We start from the raw sequence: 20,687 nt of genomic DNA, 5'->3' as shown, positions 1-20,687 counted from the left end.
CACCGGAAGAGAGGGGACTCTAACGCTGCCTCTCTATGATACCGTAAGATCGGCCGGAATCACTACCGGCCCCTCTGCCTCTTCCAGGCCCTACGTTGAGGCTTCCGAGTAAATGCAGAAAGACCTGAGGCTGAGACCCGCCTTCTCGGATCGCGAGTCCCCTCATCTCCCACCACCACCATGTGCGTAGACTTGTGCGTGGTTCCTCAGTGGGATGAGGAGAAAGGAGCAGATACATGGGGGTTTTTTTTCAAAAAAAAAAAAAAAAAGCCGCAATCCATTTTTCGCTCGGTGGCAAACGCGGGGGAAAGGGAGGGGGGGGCGAGGCCCAAACTCGTCTCTCCGCAAAAAAGCGGCGACACCGACGTAGGGTCCGTGCGCCTGTTCCTCCCCTCGGTATCCAAGGGCGACCTCATTGTTACGTGGCGCCCAGGGTAGCCATGGCAACCTCCAGGCAACAGTCCAAGGAGGGAAAAGTGAGGAGGCACGTGGAGCCCCACAAATTGCCATTTCTTGGCCGACGTGCGGCAGGCGCGAGGCCCTCGCGAGCCAGAGGGCGGGGTCGAGAGCGGGCGCGTGGACCTTGGAGTTGGGGGGGGAGGGGGAGCGGAGAACGTTTGCAAGCCAACCGCAGCAAACAAACGGGCGGTAACAGAGGACCGGGCTGAGCTCACAATCCCGTAACAATCCTACTATCAAGGGCGGGCTGCGGCATGGAGAAAGGGGCGCAGGAGGAAGCCCCAAGAGAGCAGCACCGGCTCCTGCATTCCACGGCTTGGCAGAGCACTGCCTGCATGGACCATCTTCTCCTGCACCCTCTGCCAGGACAGGGGGGCAGGGACCCGCACCTTCTGCTGTTCCCTCCCAAACAGGCTCCCCAGCACCATCTCCTGCACCCCCTCTCTCCCAAACAAAGTGTTTTGCACAAGGAACAGAAACTTCCACAGCCTGGGGAAGGGGGGACCTTTAAAGAGCAACAACATGTTTTGGAAGAGCAGATTTGTCTTGGCAGGCAGCAGCTTTCCCAGCCTGTCCTTGGGACGGAAACTGGAGCCTGTGAAAAGCAGGAAGAGGAGGAAGAAAACGGGCACCAGAAAGGGTTACAGGTGAAAGCGGAGGAGCGTGAGCCAGAGAACCCATTGCTCTTTATGGGAAGTAGCAACAAGAAAAAAAGACGAGAGCCTAAAACGCTTACAAACCGTCTCAGCGGCAAAGATGAAAGTAGTTGTAGCAGTGTGAAAAGTGTAGGGGAAGTCAAACTGGGGAAAGTTGAAGAGACGGAGGAGATCAAGAAGGAGGCAAAGTTGAAAGAAAACTGTGATGCCAAAGTCTTGGGATCTGCAAAAGAAGGGACCATCAAAACCGAACTCGTAGAGCCTCCCGAGGAGGATTGCAAAGGGAGGGAAGAAGTGGCATCCAAGCCTCCACCATCTTCCAGTGGTCCCGCTCACATTAGCCAGGATGTTAGTTTGTCTCAACCTATCGGAACACAGCATTCTCAAGAACTGAAGATTCCTGTTACACTTCATCCGGTCCCTCCAGGGGCTAGGATCCAGTTTCAGGGACCACCACCATCTGAGCTTATAAGAGTGACTAAAGTGCCAGTGACACAAGTGCCCCTTAAAATGCAGTCCTTGCTGGAGCCTTCAGTCAAAATTGAAACTAAAGATGTTCCTCTCACAGTGCTACCCTCAGATGCAGGTATTAGAAATTAGTCAGAATTTATCATATTAACCATAAACTGGTATGTGTAAACACTGGATTGAACAATAAGAGTGTGCTATTATTTCAAGGTATACGACAGTGCACCCCATCCCTCAAACTTTGAGTCAGCAATTCATGTACAATAGTGCATATTCCAGTTAATGAAACCTATAAATACACAGGGATTATACTTCTCAAATTGTTTTATAGTTTGGTGTAGTGGTTAAGGTGCTGGCCTAGAAACCAGGGAACTGAGTTCTAGTCCCACTTTAGGTATAAAAGCTAACTGAGTGGACTTGGGCCAATCATTCTTTTTGAACCCAATCCCCCTCACAGAGTTGTGAGGAAAATAGAACAAGGAAAGAGTATTACGTATGTTTGCTGCCTTGGATTATTAATCAAAATTAAGGTGGAATAAAACATCTGTTCAACAGAGGCAAAGAATACTAAAACAGCTTAAAATGTAATACGTCTGTGTGACGCTTCAATTTTGATTCCAAAAGATGCAGCTGCTTTAAAAAGCTGAAGACTAGTGCTGTATTTGTGCTCACACATCTTTGAAATTGAATAAAAAATGCTGCACAGGCCTAAAATCTTAACATTTATTTTAGGATTTAATTTCACAGAGTAAAACCTATATTACCAATTCATAAAACCCTATTTACAATAAAAGAGTTAGGCTTTTAAGCATCAAATTTGTATAGCACCCATATCTCAAATGTGACTCTGGGCAGTGTACAATAAAATTAGAATGATAAAAACGTATCTGAAATAACAAAAACAATAAACCAGGGGTCTCCAACCCTCGGGCCGTGACCCACTACCAGGCCACAGCCTGTTTGAAAGGGTAACCCTATTTAGAATAAATTATAGTAGTCTATGAGTGGGAGAGGTGACCAGATAATTGTGATCAAGGAAGTGGTACAAGCAGGAATAAAAAAATCCAGCTATTTGCTATCTGTTTAGAAAGAACTAGAATAAGTGAATAGTCCTCCATTTTATTCTCACAATCCCATAAAACAAATTAGGTTGAACAAGGAGCAGGTAATGGTTCATTCAGTGAATGTCATAGCTAAATATAAATGAGAAGTTTGTTCTGTTAGAAGTCTCATATTCTAACATCTGTATAAATCTGCTAGTTTGGTATCAAAAGGCAGAAGTTTTATTATTCCACTAAGGTATCTCTGTAATTTTGTTTAAAAATACATTTGTCTATGTCAACTGAATTTGGCTAGATTGCTAATAAAATGCCTTTTCAATGATACATAGATGGAATCCTCATTTAATATGATTGTGGAAATAGTGATATAAGTTAAAACCAATCTTGTGAATTATATTTCATGGTCAATGAGAAAGAAGAAAACTATTTCCTGACTTCAGCTTTATGTTTTCTTTTGGAGGGATATGCAGTGTTTATGATAGATTAACATGAGCCAGAAATATTCTGTCTTCCACCAGTAAAGCCATTTATTTATACTGTGTGTGTGTGTGTGTGTTTCACAACAGCTATATGTTGATTATATGACTGTCCAAAAGAGGGTTTTTTTAAAAAAAATCTGTCCATTCCATTAGTGTATTACAGTATAAAATGATCAAGAGAAAGCAGTATAGAGCTACGTGAAGATGAATAGACTCTGTTGTATTGAGTTAGGGAACAAAGAGGAAAAATATCTCCTGTTTGTAATATTGTGAGACAATATTCTCCTAATAGAAATCCTGAATGCAGGCATTTATTTTCATTCTTACTCATATGTGAAAAGTTAAACACTGAAAGTTCCACATGGCCCATCACGAAAAAGGAACCCCTTTACCCGAAACTCTAAAGAAAAACTGGCTGCCATTGAAAGTGGTCCAGTATTAGGATTTTTATATGAATCTTCCTGGATCTTTTTTAGACTCAGACATCACAAATGTAATCATCTTATTATCAAGTAAATAAACCTATTCTTGAAAATATTTTTAAATTTCATAAAATTACTCTTATTTGGGGAAGACATATTTATAAAAAGCATTTTTTATCTCCGTGGCAGAGTATATGTGTTTTTATATGCTAAAGATCCATTTCTGGCATTTTTTGTGGGAAAGTCTGCTACCTGAATTTCTGAAGTACTATCTGCTACTCAGTTTAGCTATATAATATAATATTACACAAAAAAATGGGTCATTATAAAGGAACTTTATGTTTTATTATTAAAATGAAAGAAATGAGACTGAAAGTTTATTAATGTTTCTTTCAATGTATTTTAATATGGAAGATGTTCTATAAATGAACACTTATACATGAACTTCATTGTACTGATTTTGTTTTGCTGTAAACTGAAAATTAGATACTTGTTCCAGTATAAGGCTACAAAAAAGTAATTTCAAGTACGCTCAGAATAAGTGGGTTAATGGAAGTATGGGTCTTGAAGGGGATAACATTATGTATTCTGTATGAATGTAAAAATTATTCTCTTCATTTAATATTTAAGTATTGCCAAAGATATTGATGTTATGGCCAAATCATTGAAAAGTCACGGATATATTGCAAGAATGAAAAAATAAATCCACTGGATGGATTAGATGCAGATCTGGCTTCCAGACAGAAGGTTTCTTATGTTTGTGTAAGTTTGTGATCATAATTAAAATATGATCTAAAAGTCTAAAACAGTTTAGAAACAACATCATGTAGTTTATCTCAACATTCTTACCACAAAATTAGAAAAGATGCAGAACAAAAATTCTGAACTATAGTGTAAAAGGGTTGGACTTTTCAATTAAGAAAAAATTGAAATTGTTTAAATTGATACAGTACAATTTCATACTATGGATAAACGGATAGAGATCCTAAATGGGATTTGTTACATGTGTATCTGTTCTATCTGTTTTCCCAGAAGCCATGGGGTTTTTTTCCTCACACAAAACTCTGATGTAATTTTAGCTAAGAGATCCTACTGTCTTATTGAGGAATTGCAAATTTGAATTCAGGTGTCTCTTAGTGCTTCTCTTATCTTGCAAGGAGCTTTCCAAGTGATTGGCAGTTGCATTTAAGAAGATAAAAGGTACTGCTTCACCTACCCTAGTACTTATTGAAAATTTGGAATTTGTTTTCATGAGATACAATGTTGCTGGCTTGTTTAGAAGGGAACTGGTAGATTCCTAGATTGTAAATTTAGTGACAGATGTGATACTTAAATTGGATTTCAAGGAGTTGGTCTCTAAATAGAGAGAGAGAAAACAGGGCCCTGGGCAATTGAGAAGAAACGTCTGTCAAGATGCTCAGTTAACAAGCCTCCGACCAGAATGCTATTCATCTGGTGATAACCTGGTTATTTGGAAATGTATCCCACTGATTTCAATGGAACTTGCTCCCAGAAAGAAGCCTGATCCATATAACATAATATGATTTGTTTTGGTGTTGATTTAGCTTATTATTTTCATTATACGGCTGATATCTGGCCAGTTAGCATAGCTTAAAACACCAGTGCAATAACTAGCTCATTAGCAAAAAAAAAAGTAAAAAAGCAAAAATGGCAACCAAGAGCAGACCATGCTACAATAGATTAACAAGACCTTACAGATCTAATTATTCTGATCTCCATACCTGGGAAAACATCCAGGTTTTAAAAGCTTTCCAAAAAGCCAGCAAGGTTGGGGCAATCTGAATCTTAAGTGAGCAAGCTGTCTGAAGGGTAGGTGATGTGACAGAAAAAGCCAGTTTCCTGGACCCTATTCAATGACATCCTTTAATTGGTAGCATTTGGGTTGTGGTATGATTTTTGGGCTGTTTAAGATATAGTGTGTTTTCTGAGCCCAACCAATTGGCTTGTTCAACAAATCATGGTATATAGCAATAGCACTTAGACTTATATACCGCTTCATAGTGCTTTTACAGACCTCTCTAAGCGGTTTACTGAGTCAGCATGTTGCCCCCAACAATCTGGATCCCCATTTTACCCACCTCAGAAGGATAGAAGGCTGAGTCAACCTTGAGGCGGTGAGATTCGATCTGCTGAACTGCAGCTAGCAGTCAGCTGAAGTACTGCATTCTAACCACTGTGCCACCTCGGCTCTATATAGCATAATGTTAAGCCAGTCAGGGCCATGTAGTATATGTTTTTATATCCTGATTCAATATACATTTATAGCCATGGCTGCTTTAGTCTCCGGTAAACTCAATTTAGAAACAAAACACTAAAGAGTCTTAGAGACTTATTGACCTAGGAATATTTTTACTTCTGAATAAATGTTTATATCTTTTCATTCAAATATGGAATATTTTAAGATAAAACAAGAATCTAGCAGAAGTAAATTTGTGGTCTGTTGCATATGCTTCTTTATTTGTAGACTAAGTATTACAAAGTATTTTGGAGCTCAATTCTGTTAATATCTACTCAAAAGTTTAAGTCTTATTGCCATGTATCTTAGACTTTGCAAATGATAACCATTTGCAGAAGAATGTGGTAGACCCAGTTCCCTTGAAAGATCTGAGCACATCCTCCAGAATAGTCATATAACAATCGGAGGGGGAAAGAGGGGAGAAGGCAGGAGAAGGAGTTGCTAAACATTGTTTCTCATCCTGACAGAAATTTCCTGACAGTGAGAACAATTAACCAGCTTGCCTCCAGAAGTTGTGGGTGCTCCATCACTGGAGATTTTTAAGAAGAGATTAGACAGCCATTTGTCTGAAATAGTATAGGGTCTTCTGCTTGAGCAGAGGGTTGGATTAGAAGACCTCCAAAATCCCTTCTAACTCTGTTATTCTGCTATCCTCTTCGTTGGGATGAGTCTCTTTGTTGGCCTGGATTAGAGCAAAAGCACGACTGAATAGGGGAAACTTTTACCTTTTTAAACAATGACTATCATTTACAAATCAGTACGACTAGAATACGATATAATCTAAAACCCAAGTATCTTAAGGTAATTTTCATTTGTTAAATGGGAATTATTTTCATGCCAGTTTCTGCAGCAGGTCAGCCATAACATTTAATTGGGAATAAGTGTCCTGGATGACCCACCAAAGTGTACCATCAAATGGCAATGCTATGAAAAGGTTATAATGAGACTAAAGAACTCCCACTGTAGTCTGTGCTGGAGCTATGCATGTAATTCTTGTGGAAACCAGTTTAGCCTTTTTGATGTAAAATGTAATCTCCATGAATATTTACATTTTATCAGATTTATATTTCTCTTCAATCATAAATTCTTGGTGGCTCAGTAATTAAAAAATAATAAACAGTAAACAGTAAACATAAAAATACTAAGAATATATACTGGTAATTATGTTACAAACCCAAAATAATATTTAAAGCTGTCCAAAAAACCCATTTTCAGCTTTTTCTGGAAGGCACTTAATGTTGGGGACAAGTGAATGTCCAATGGGAGACCATTTCAGTGAGCCAATCCCAACATGGAAAAATAATTATTTATTATTTATTAATCACATTTCTATGCCGCCCAACTCCCTAGGGACTCTGGGCGGCTCTAATGCTTCTGGACTATAATTCCCCTCCCCTCTTGAAAATGGGGACAAACAGCTCTTTCTCCTGGCTCAAAGTTGTTGAGATGACTCTAGTGGGGAGATGCAGTCTTGCAAATATTCCAGCAGCAAGTCCTAAAGGGCCTTATAGGTTGAAACTCACACTTTAAATTGGATCTGGGAAGTAGAAAGCCACTGCTGGACACACAAAATAGGTGTGACGTGCCTATTTGTAAGTACCGGTACCTGGGCCACTGCATTTTGTATCAACTGAAACTTGCAGGTGTTCCTTAAATACAGCCACATTAGTATCGTATTTCTTTCAGTATATTTTATAGCTTTCACGATTTTCCTGCCCATACAATTCCACAATTTAAATATGACTATTGGACCCATCAATAACCATGCTTAAATTGTGGAATTGTATGGACAGGAAAACTGAAAGCTATAAAATATACTGAAAGAAATTAAATGAGAAGTTCATCTCTAATCTGATCTCTGCTCTTTTTAATCCAGGGTCACTTGTTCAGATGGGCAGCTATGCAAATTGACTGCATAAATTAAAAAAATAAATCTGTAGTTCCCCATTGAATGAAATGTATGGTACACTCTTAAATATAGTGGACACCGTGAGACTTAATTCTGACAAATCATGGATAAATGGATAAACTTCTGTTGTTCATGATGTAATTAGTAAATTCTAAGAGCAATTTACAGAGGAAAACATGGGATATTGTAGACTTGGAACCTCATGCAAGACATGCTTTTGTTCGTTTATTATTTTTATCACTCAGCATATAGTTATTTATCCCCAGTGTCTAGTTAGATTCAAAAAATGTAACCACCTAGTGAATTTCCAATCCCTATGTCATCTTGCAAATTGTTCCTGACAACTTCATTCAATTTCAAATATAGTTTGCCCTATGACAAAGTGGAAGTCAAAGTTGCCCCAAACTGGTAGAGAACCTGCTCATTCTTTATGTAGTTACTAACATTTACCATGCTTCATGTAGTGAGAGAAAGAACTAGTTATAAAATCCAATGGACTTTTTGTTATACAATTTTTTTCCTCTTTTCTATTTCCAACAACTCCTTAGAGGAGGTTCCCAGTCTAAAGCACATAATTCTCCAAAATATCAATGCAGAGCCTGAAGATGAATAAAGGCTCCAGGAGGAATCATACTCCTACCTCTTCCATATACAGTAGAAAAGTAAATTACACACTGTCCTATATCATCTTATAATTTCACTTTACAATAAGATCATATGATACTTGCCAAAAATAGCCCTGTACTAATTACCAAAATTCATAATCTACAGTCATATGTAATAATCATAATAATTAGAATTTAGAATTGGGGTGTGTTTGAGCCTAATGTTTGCATTTGTTGCCAGAATTAAGCAGTATTTTCAGCAATTGAGGGAGAGAAAAATCATTTTATTATTAATTGTTAGGATCATACTTCAATGCCCACAGAATACCTCAGAATTAGCAGTATATTCCACCCATCCCTATATTACCTAAACATTAATATTACTTTATCGTAGGGATACCAGACACTCCGTTCAGCAAAGATAGAGATGGCCATGTCAAGCGTCCTATGAATGCATTTATGGTATGGGCAAGAATTCATCGGCCAGCCTTAGCCAAAGCTAATCCTGCTGCTAATAATGCCGAGATCAGTGTCCAGCTTGGATTGGAATGGAACAAGCTCACTGAAGAACAAAAGAAACCTTATTATGATGAAGCTCAGAAGATAAAAGAAAAACACAGAGAAGAATTTCCTGGTACTAGAGAGGCAATTATTTATACATTTTTCATAACTGATTGCCATTAGGTAATCCACAGGTTCATGCATGGAAAAATGGTGTTTAAATATAAACATTCAGGAAACAGAATCCTGCAAGATTAAAAAAAAACCTAGTATGTTTAAATAATGAGGAAAATTCCTTAGTTTTTTTCTGACTCGTATATCTTCTCCCAAAGACATACAAGTAGCCAAATGAATGGTGACATTATGCCACCACACATGTAGATCAATCATCTGTATATTAGTATGAGCACTAAGGTTTTCCCATTTTATCAAGTGGGACATATTTAGGATCTGGAAATAATTATTTATTAAACTTGCAGACACTCTGTGGCTCTGGCAGTCCGCAACAATAAAAGAAAGAAAGCCTCAACTTTTCTCTCATCTGTTTGTGAATGTGCATTTCCACTGATTTATGTAAACCTTGTTAATTATTTGAAATTACATCTGGGAAAAAATAGTTTATTCAACAAAAGGCATATGTTAATATTAATTAACCCAATTATATTAATGCTGATAATTTCTGCTGATGTTCCTGTTTTAAATGTATAAACTTATTGCATGTCTTTGTATTATTCCCAGTGAAATACAATTCAGATAATATAATTTCCAGGGCTCTGATTTTATATAAATATTTTAAAAAATAATCTGATGCTAAATTCTGTAATACTAAAGCAAATATAATGAATAATAGAATAAGAAAGGCATTAACTCTATTTAGTATTAGCAGAAATAATGTTTTATTTAACAAGTTGGTATTCTGTCATGATTGTAAAGTTATGTCACAATCGGGTGATAATATGGATGGCATGAATACCAATTTGGTGTAGTGATTAAAGATACTGAGCATGAGTAATAATCTTGCACAAAGCAACCGGATGACTGGGGCAGTCATTTCTTTTCAGCCCTAAGAAGAAGGCAAAGGCAAACCACTTCTGAAAAATGTTGCCAAGAAAATTATCCATGTAATCGCCAGGACTCCAAATTGACTCTCATGTTTGTATATAACTCAAACCAAAATCCATGGTAACGAGAGGTATTACAAATAGAAAGAAACAGTATCTCTCTTTCCCTCTGAGAGATTGTAAGATTCCTATTCATATTGTACATATACGTGTGTTCTTTTGCAAATATGATTTTTTGACTTAGCAGCAGAGAAGTTTATGTTACTCTTAATAATGCATATCTTCACTAAGTAAGAATTTTCAAAAGCAACTCTATCTTTCAGCTGGCGTACTCTTTAACATTTCTGCAGGTTGGGTTTACCAGCCAAGGCCTGGCAAAAGGAAGAGGTTTCCATTGACTGTCTCCACTGTATTCTCGGGTACAACTCAGAACATCATAGCTACGAGTCCAATGACAGCCTCTACTGTGTTTACTGGGACTTCTCAGAGTATTATTACTACAAATCCAACTACCATTTATCCTTTCCGATCACCTACCTACTCTGTGGTTATTCCCAACGTACAGAACAGCATTGGACATCCAGTCTGTAAGTTCATTTTCGTTGTTTATATGAATTCTTTAAACTGGTTTGAAAGAGGAATCAAAGAGGCTAGCTGTGTTAAAATTGAATAGCCCACTCTCAACAGTGGGGAAGGGATGGGACACATCTGTTTACTATGCAGCTCTTTCAACAGTCCCAAGTCAGTTCCACACTCATTGGCACTCTGATTCAGGTGACTCTGAGGACCTAGATTAACCACCAGATGGTTTAATGACCCTCATAGTGGATGATTGCAAACAGTATAAATCCTTTTCATTCCCCACCGCTTAATTAGAACTGAAGAAGGTTCTTGGGTGAGATGTCTTGAAGAAAAATCAAACAAGTCCAGTTGCCTTTTTGAAAGCACCTTTGGAATAAGAATTTAAATTCCTATAAGCACATTCATAGCACAGTTTTGTAGAAATCTTTAAACTAGCAACTAAATATTGCACTTATTGTCTTCATCAAGTTAAACAAGTTGATAAAATATAACCATACTTTTATAAGCATTTTTTTCAAATTTATAAATTTGATTCTTATAAAGTAAAATTGCCTTTAAGTGAATCCACATGGTGAGACTTACATAGTATCAAATTTTTGCCACCAGCCTGGAATTAAACAATCTAATGAACAAATTTCCCAGAACTCCCAAGATAAGAATTCCACAAAGTACGTTCTTTTCAAATGAAACATATAAGTAATTTCTGACAACAGCACTCTGGTCTGTTTTCTCACACTTCTATAATAAATGGAACCAGAAATGTGCTTCTTTTGTAATGGCTGGTCTCATGTTATGACAGCCGGCTCAAGTGAAACTGATTCTTTCAAATAAGAATCTCAGAATCTTTCTTAATTAGACATACTAAAATTAAGGGAATTTGTTGTTAGTTGCGAAGTCATGTCTGACATCGCGACCAGGGGTGAGTTCCACTTACCTTTACTACCGATTCGCAACGGTATCGCCCCAATGCATTATGATGGAGTGTTTCTTCATTTTTTGTAAAAGTTCTGTCGTACACAGTTGTGGACACAGTTCTTTCCATAAAAGAGAAGTTTGCAGGTAGCTGTCTCCTTAAATCTGTGTCAGTCTCTGAACCAACCTTTACATTAGGACAATATGTAACTGTTCATTGTTTTTATCAGAGTGAAAATTAATTTGCAGAATTGGACATATCTTCTACACAGTTTTCTTGAAATGGAAGTGGTCGGCCATTGCTTTCTCTCAGAATAAAATTTTCAGCTCTCTAATCCAACATACCTCCCAGACTACAATCAAATATTAACCAGGACTAACCCTTTATAACTTTGTAGATCACATGACTGGGTGTTGCCACTTCTTGAGGCGGATTTTCTGTTTGTTGTTGTTAGTTGCGAAGTCGTGTCCGACCCATCGCGACCCCATATTACCAGTGGCATCTACCATGTTTGTACAGGTATATGTCAAAACTTGCAAAATGATGAATCTATTGTAACAAGCAGTGTCCATTTTCTTTTGACATGAATCAATGCACTCATGCATAATGCATGTCCACTAGCTTACAGATTTTGATACTCATAGATGCTTTAGAAGACTGGTAAAATGTACTATAGGATGGTCTCTTCATTCCATTGCCAGTTATCATGGGATGCTTCCATATCATCACTGTTTTCATTCAATAAATCCTTAGAAGCAATGTGAAGGCCATATGTAATCATTTTCACTTCTGCCGGTTTAGAAATACTGTAATGAGGGGGGGGGGTAGTTTTGGCCACAAACTGCTGCAAGTTCTGCAGTAACAAAAAATATTATTTCTTGTTCTACCCAAGTAGAAAGAAAAAAAACAACAGTTTGTTAAAGAGAAAGGGGAAACTGGAAAAAAATCTGTCAATTTTACTCCTAGGTAGGGCCTATAGTAATATAATATTGTAGTTCCATTTTAAGCCAGAATGCTATTGGAGTATATTTTGTATTTTGTATGGATAATATCCTTCATATTCCATCCATGCCTTTTGTGTCTTTTAATACAGAGTTCCCCAACCTTTCCGAGTTGGCAGCCCAGAGCGGGGGAGGGGGGGTGAGTGAGGAGGGAAACGGGGGATGGTTTTGTAGGAGTGGCATATGTGTGCGTGCGCACACATTGCTCATGTGAGTGGAGCTGTGTGTGTGTCCACACACACAGCAGCCAGCCACTCACACAGCCCAATTGTGAATAGGCCGCGGCCCACAAGTTGGGAACCCCTGTTTTAATAGGATATAATTTTGATATGGGCAGTAACTGATACACGCATTGAATCTAATCATAAAATAGGTCATTTTCACTTTAGAATTTAGATATTTTTTTATAATTGATTAACTTCAAAGAAACAAAAAAAACTTCTTTTAAATGGTGGGTTATTTTTTATTTTTTTATTTGAAATTACAAAATATCATTTAAATCAAGAAAAGACCAACTAAGATTCACATTCAGTCAGCCTTGTTTTCTTTTTTGTTCCCAAATCCCACCTGCAATTGTACTATTAAAATTCAGCAATAAAGTGACATTTCCTCTTCCTTTAAAGGAAACTGGCTCAAAACTAATTGTGTACTTGTACTTAAACATACTTATTCTTGTGTAAAAATAAAACTCCTCAAAACACAAACATACTCCAAAAGTTCAGCTCTTCTGTGCTAAAACAATTGCCCACCCCCACTAGAATACAGTCTAAAATGAGGCCTATTTAAAGTATAAAATAGATGATGAATATAAGATTTACTGCAGATGTTATAAAAATGTGAGATGAGCTGTTAAGATCACCTGTTTGAATCATCCTCAGTATCGAAATCACAGCACTATTTTTTTTCCTATCCTTCTTGAAAAAGTTAATTTTCTCCAGAAAGAAAAGAGCTAGAAAATTGACATCCTGAAGAACTTCACTACTATTGTGATGATCCACAATAAAGCTATATTTGGAAGCAGCATTCATCATGCTAGAGTTGACAGACAAAAATAAGAACAAATGTGGGAACATAATCTCCTATAAATAATTATTATTTCACACAAATATAAATATTATGTATAATATTTAATATATTATATATATTTGGTGTATATATAATACCAAACGAAACTGGATACTTGGTGTCTTAACTTTTGGATACGTATTTGATTTCTAATTCCATATACAGTATTAGAAAACAATGGAATGCAGGCCTAAATATAGGCTTTTATTAACAAGTTTGAAAGATATCCTAAATATCTTTGGATATTAAGATGATAGATACAGTATTTGTTTGTTTGTTTGTTTGTTTGTTTGTTTGTTTGATAAATAAAGAGAGCCAGATTGGTGAGAGGTTAAAATGCTGGCCTAGAAACCAGGAGACTGTGAGTTCTAGTTTCCACTTTAGGCAGAAAAGCTGGCTTGTGACCTTGGGCTATCCCTTAGTCTAACTCACCACACAGGGGAAAATAGGAGTGGGAAGGAGTATTAGGAACATTTGCTGCCTTGAGTTACTTATACACAGTAATAAATGTGAGATAAAAATCAAATGAAGAAATTGTTCATGACTCTGAACAGCATACAAAGTTTAAAATATAAAAACAATACTACAAAATAACCAAAAACATAACAAAAATAATTAAAAAAAGTTAAAACAATACCAATCTTTAAAAACAAAACAAAAACCCATAATTGCAAGACAGTGTGCTCAATTTTCCTAGCAATACAGTCTCCATATCCATGTTTCAGATTCCCAGGCCAGATGGCAAAGCCATGTTTTCGGGCCCTTTTAAATAGCCAGTACTGTTGGGGCCAATCTGACATCAAAAGGAATAATATTCCATAGAGTAGGTGCTTAGCAGATAAGCCTTTCTTCCTCTGTCCTATTAGATGCCATTTCTTCATGGATAGGACTCTTCACATGCCTTCCTGCTGGATCTGTTGGTTAGGTGTGCTTAGAGAGAGATTTCCTTCAAATCACCCACCCCCATGCCTTTTTATATTTTATATTTAATGCTGTTTAATATATATCAATAAACTTTTATTGTTGATAATAGTAATGAGTTTCCAACAAGAGAAGGAATTTTGAGTTTTCAGATTTACAAATTTAAGGAATTATATTTTAATATTTATTTATTTTTTTGTCAAAGTATAATTGCATAGTACAATTTTTACAAAAGCATAGGTTATAATATAGTCCTGCACATATTACTTACAGAACATATATAATGATTTTCACACATAGCATAATTATTACTTGTTGGCAAATGTTTTGTAGTAAAATTAAATGAAGTAAACTTTAAATAAGAAAATACTATTAATATGAGTTTCTCAGTTAAAACTGATCATTTTCCTTCTCCAAAGGTGAAGCCGCTTCTACTATCCAGCTGCCAGCTCCTTCTGCTCAGCATCCAGGCCCTATTACACTGTTCCAGCCAAGTGTAGGAAACACAACACCATTAGCTGCCTCAACTGCAAACCTGCCAATTCGGCCAGTCCTTCAGCCTCAACGATTTGCTGCACCTTCCCCAACAGAAGCTCATCGTGTATCTTCAGGAACAAATTGCTCTATAAAGAGACCCAACCAGATTTCTATTGAAAGCTCAAGCAGGACCCCAAATAATACAAGCACTACTCACCCTAGATACAGTGTCTCAAATAGCCAACCCCCCAAGGAATACTCAGGTGTTTCTTCATGTTCTAGAAATGGACCCATTCCTCAAGCACCACCTATCCCTCATCCACATGTTTATCAGCCTCCTCCCATTGGTCATCCAGCAACTCTCTTTGGAGCTCCTCCTCGATTTTCATTTCACCATCCTTATTTTTTACCAGGACCTCATTATTTTCCATCAAGGTAATGCAACCACATACTTGCATTCTGGAATAGGTAATTAGACACACTATGCCAAGGTTTGCAGTTACTGTTAGCAAAAGTGCAATAACATTAGACAATTTTCCTTCTGTTTTCCCTCTGTTTCCTTTCATATGAAACTTCCATGCATTCCATTCTGCTGAAATTATTTTCATCAAATTTTTCAGTCACCATAGAGGCTTTTAAAGATTTTTCTCCCATGTCCAATCTTTTAAGCCCATCTAGTACATTATTGTCTCTTTTTAAGACATGAAACAAGACCTTCCAAGTAGAAAAAACAAGTCAGAATCATCATACTCATCTAATTATTAAAACAAATCTTTCCAAGAGACAATCTGAATGTTTGGGGCTCTACCCAACAGTTTTGGATTAGAGACCTCAAACCCCAATGGCTCAGTCTCTGATTTGCACTCTTGATTTTTCCTAAGTTAGGTATAAACCCATTACAATCGGGACATGTATATATTTTTGACCTGAATCCACCGTCTTCCTTGAAAAGAAGACTGGATGATGGTGGTGGTGGTGGAATCCTGATATATATATCAATCAATCAAGGTGACAAACATACCTAATACTCCTGTCTCCCATTTTTCTCACAACAACTATCTTCTAAGGTGGGTTGGGCTGAGAAAGAGTGAGTGGCCCACAGTCACCCAGCTGGCTTTCATGCCTAAGTGAGGCTAGAACTCACAATCTTCTGGGTTCTAGACTAGCACTTCACCATGACACTAAGCTGGCTGAGTTTTTAGTTCTCTTATATAATCACTTCTGTGCTGAACTCACCCATCTGGCTAAGTATATGGTAAATGTACAAGCACAGATTGTTCAATAAGCTATAGTACTAGTAACTATAGTACAAGACAGTAAACCATAAAGCATGTTGTACGTGTAATGTCTGAATTTATACAACACACTAAAACAGAATAAAATATACCTTAGATTTATGTGAACCTCCCCTTAAGTCAATTTTTCCTTGATAGACTACTACTACTTTTTTAACCTTCCACAAGGGTCCACTGAACAGTGTGATATGGAAAGTACCCATTAAGAAAATGAGAAACGAGCAGAACACTCTAATTTTAGCTAGCTAGCCAGCTATGCTCTTATTCTGGAAAAGGATATCCTTATCAATGTTAATGATAATTTCACTTCAGGGCTGCTGTAGTGCATATTGTGTATAGCAATCACAATCTGGCAGTTACTAAAAATTGAGACAGGATAGGTCAGAAGAAATGTTAAGTAAAATTTATTCCAAGACAAGCTTGACTCCTGGTAACTTTATTAACTTACCCATCTGGGATTTTTTTTTATTCCCCAGTCTAACTCACCTCTGGTATCCCATCTAATCAGTATGCCCTGCCAAGGCTATACAAGACTGTTCGGATTCTGTTAATTTGTTGAGAAAAAAACTTGCATTTATATTAAATGCAAAGGGGGACTTTTAAAAACAAAAGTCTGTTTAGCTTGTATGGCTTGGTATAAGAGTGCTTTTGTTTATTGGATCAATCACCTGTCTTGTTAGTATTTAGGGTTTTGCAGTATAAGACATGAGCCTCAAGACAAAAATAACCGCCAGTGAAGGTAAACATAGCAATAGTGGTTAGTCTTACGGTACAGGAAGTTTTAAAGAAGAGATTGGATAACCATTTGTCTGAAGTGGTGTAGGGTTTCCTGACTAAGCAGGGGTTGGACTAGAAGACCTCCAAGGTCCCTTCCAACTCTGTTTTTCTGGTATATGCTGCTCCACAGTGCTTTACAGCACTTTGGGCAGTTTACATCATATTGCCCCCAACAATCTGGATCCTCATTTTACCAGCCTTGGAAGGATAGAAGGCTGAGACAATATTGAGCCCCATCAGGATCAATCTCTCGGCTGTGGGCAGAATTAGCCTGCAATAATGCGTTTTATACACTATCGCACAATACACTGTGCCACCAGGGCTCATTATAAAAGCCTAACGTTTTGAACTGACTTCAGAGATGAACTTAGGTGGTTACAATATAGAGTAGTTGGGGGGAAATGAAATGCAGAATACAAGACAGTGGTTATCTTCTTGTTAATCATAAAGATCCAGAACTAGTTGAGTTCCCTTACTCAATGCCAGGAAGTTATTTGATCAATAGCAACTTTTCTGTAAATTGCTAAATGTAATCATCACAATACCTCACCTATTTAATTTGCTTCTGATATCTAATTACATGTATCTTGTACCCATTCAAACCTTGTATTTCTGTATATGTGTATATATCTGTGTTTATGATAGATGTTCAAAATGCTTCAAAAGTGCAGTTTCAGTTTTGAAACAATTTGCACACCATTCAGTCTATCTATCCATCCATCCATCCATCCATCCATCCAAATTATCAGGAACTTGAATTGAAGGAGAATAGAGATACATATCCATGCATATATGCCTGTACTAGTTAACATTTCATGTAAACAATAAAGCAGACTATATGGCATTTGTCATCACCATAGAATTTTTTAATTGCCTTTTAATTTTTATTTAACCCTTTCTATTTAAATTCAGGATGCTGCTGGGTGTTTATTGGTTTTGTTTATTTTATGTCACCTTAAACTATCTTATTATTTTGGGATGAATGCTATACTATATATTCATTAATTAAATCAGCTTTTATTAAAAGTTGGGGGTAAGTGACTGAATTGTCCTACCTCTGGATTGATTTCTATACTGTAGGACTACCTAGTCAATATTCTACTTTCTGCATCTATAGACCTTGCAGCAAGAACCTTAGATGCAGCTATAGACCTCCTCTAAAAGTTGTTATAGAACTGTGAATTTAAATGTGATTAGAAAATATGTAGAGAATATCTATAATACCTTTAATTTAACATATAAATTAAATATTAAATTACATTAACAGAACTGATGTTAATCCCTAATGAAAAGGAACTTTTTATCCTGCTGCAAACTGTTCCTTCTATTGAAAAGTCAAATGCAGTTTTCAGCCTGAAAGAGAATGTACCTTACTATTAGTTTAACTCAAGGCTTAAATAAAGACCTGCTATGCAGGTAGTCTCAACCTATGACTACAGTTGAGTCCAAAATTTCCATTGCTAAGCAAGGCAATTATTAAATGAGTTTTGTCCCCATTTTATGACCATTTTTGCCACAGTTGTTAAGCAAATCACTGCTGTTCTTAAATGAATCATGTGACTGTTAAGCAAATCTGGCTTCCCCCAGTGACTTTGCTTGTTGGAAACCAGCTGGGAAGGTTACAAATGGTGATCACATGACCTCAGGACCATACAACTGTCCTGAATACATGCCAGTTGCCAAGCGCCTAAATTTTGATCACATGACCACAAGGATGCTGCAGTGTCATAAATGTGAAAACTGGTCATAAGTATCTTTTTTTCAGTGCCATTGTAACTTTGAACGGTCAGTAAACAAATGGTCGTAAGTGGAGAACTACCTGCATGTGTTAGTAATATATCAGTCCTATGACAAAGCAATCAAAGTAACCTTTTTTTTTTGTTTTTTGTTTTGATGTAGCACATGTCCATATAGCCGGCCTCCTTTTGGCTATGGGAATTTCCCCAGCTCCATGCCTGAATGCCTTGGCTTTTATGAAGACCAGTATCAAAAACACGAGGCCATGTTTTCTGCCCTGAACAGAGACTACCCTTTCAGAGAATATTCCGATGAACATACACATAGTGAAGACTCCCACAGCTGTGAGAGCTTGGAAGGGACATCCTATTACAGCAGCCACAGTCAGACTGAAGAGGAGTATTTAAACCCTATGCCACAGTTGGACATTGGGGCCCTTGAAAATGTTTTTACAGCCACCCCTTCCACCCCTTCTAGTGTACAGCAAGTCAACGTGACTGATAGTGATGATGAGGACGAAGGAAAGGTGTTGAGAGATTTGTAATTTTTCAGATCAAATCTAGCATACTTTTTAAAACATGAAATAAAACATGTTCCTCATATAACACTATTTTAGTGAGTGTTATCTAGAAGGCATAGTAAATCTAGATGGTTCCAAAGTTTTTATGACACATGGGAGAGTTCCTGAACCAATGTATCATCACAGGTACTGTATCTTTTTATATTAATTTTGCATACTCTGCTGATCAAGGCAGCTCTTAAGATGGTGAAGACTTTTTCATTTAGTTACCTCGTGCCTTTTAGCTGAAAGTTATGGGTAATGTTTCCAGAAACCATGTGAATAGTGTACCTTATTGATTCTACTTTCAGCTAAACTTGATTTGTCAACATTTTCCATTTGAAAAAGTGCACTGAAGAAGTTTGATAATTAATGAAATCAGGGCATTGCCCTATATACCTTGCATTATGCAATGCTAGAAGCAACAATTGTGTACAACTTACCATATTTTTTAAAAATCTGCTGTTGAGCAAATACAGACCTTAATTTAAATAGAATCATATATTTATGATGGGAAACTTCATTTTCCTATTTCAGTCTTTGTTCCTTGGTGACATGGCGAGATTTTAATTTTTATCAAGATAAAAAATGTATTTATTTCTCTGTTGTGCCTATGGTGTGCACACAGTTTGTTATACATAAGTCAGAGTTGTCAGATTTTAAAAATCTGTCCTGTGGTGAAAATAGTTATTTTTAAAAAAGCAACTACAGTTGTTCCAGAATCTAATCTATATTTATGCTGAAATTGCTATGTAATTATCTGGTCTGCAGCCCCTCTTATGGTTTAACTTATTCCTCTGCAAGAACAATTCATTTTTTAACATCCATATAAATAGAAAAGTTATATAATTCTAAGAATAAGTAAGAATCAATTTAGCTTTCAGTTGTATACAAGCAGGTTATGATTCTACCAGAATATAAGTAACAACAATATTGCAAACAATAAATTTTAAAATGTAGTGCTTCAAAAGTAGTTGTAAAGAAGATGAAACATTACTAAGCTATTTGTTCATGTTACAAACCAATTTTATAGCTACACTTTTCTTTCTGTTTTGGGGAAAGGGGCTGATAGTATAGATGTTCCATTTTTGTTATGTTAAAATAAAATTACATGAACCGTATGTTGTTACCTCTCTATATTGTGACAAACAATGAATTATGACCTTTGCTTGTATGTATATGGTAAGGTCAAATGTGGTTATCAATTTTAATATTGCTTGGAGGGATTTGTTTTAAGGATAATCATACAAAGGGTGTGCTCTAACTATTGTAAGTTGATTGAAAATGTTAATCCTTTTCATGACATTTCATTTAAATTGTGAATTAGCTTAACATATGTATTAAAAGAGAATAGCCTTTATTGGACAGGAAAAAATGTAAAGAATGAAAAGGAAATTCTATACTTGATTGGTAATTTTTGCTAACGATCATAGTACTTTTGCATCAGCACTAATATATAATACTGATGTTGTTTAGAATACC

At 36.8% G+C, this 20,687-nt stretch overlaps 1 protein-coding gene across 2 annotated transcripts; it reads left to right on the top strand.

Annotated features, from left to right (window-relative positions):
* Positions 1-34: 34 nt before the first annotated feature.
* SOX30 (SRY-box transcription factor 30) lies at positions 35-19,251 on the top strand. Of its 2 annotated transcripts, XM_034401529.3 has the most exons (5): positions 35-1,701; positions 8,711-8,950; positions 10,229-10,465; positions 14,780-15,272; positions 18,809-19,251. In XM_034401529.3, the coding sequence occupies exons 1-5, from the start codon at positions 714-716 to the stop codon at positions 19,188-19,190; spliced, it is 2,340 nt and encodes a 779-aa protein (XP_034257420.1). In that variant the 5' UTR covers positions 35-713; the 3' UTR covers positions 19,191-19,251. The 2 variants fall into 2 exon arrangements, with proteins under 2 accessions (XP_034257420.1, XP_034257428.1); XM_034401537.3 differs by lacking the exon at positions 8,711-8,950 and having other exon boundaries at positions 36-1,701.
* Positions 19,252-20,687: the final 1,436 nt, after the last annotated feature.

The sequence above is a fragment of the Pantherophis guttatus genome, chromosome 2 (assembly GCF_059756535.1).
Source record: "Pantherophis guttatus breed Tessera chromosome 2, ASM5975653v1, whole genome shotgun sequence".
Lineage (NCBI taxonomy): Eukaryota > Metazoa > Chordata > Lepidosauria > Squamata > Colubridae > Pantherophis > Pantherophis guttatus.
The sequence above is the reverse complement of the archived record's forward strand: the minus strand, read 5'-3'. Positions and strand labels throughout refer to the sequence as shown.

What these genes read in the sequence shown, in the direction of transcription:
- SOX30 (XM_034401529.3), top strand. Translation starts at nt 714, where the DNA reads ATGGAGAAAGGGGCGCAGGAGGAAGCCCCAAGAGAGCAGCACCGGCTC. An exon ending in CAGCATTGGACATCCAGTCT is followed by an intron (nt 10,466 to 14,779) that starts GTAAGTTCATTT and finishes CCTTCTCCAAAG; the next exon opens with GTGAAGCCGCTTCTACTATC. An exon ending in CCTCATTATTTTCCATCAAG is followed by an intron (nt 15,273 to 18,808) that starts GTAATGCAACCA and finishes GTTTTGATGTAG; the next exon opens with CACATGTCCATATAGCCGGC.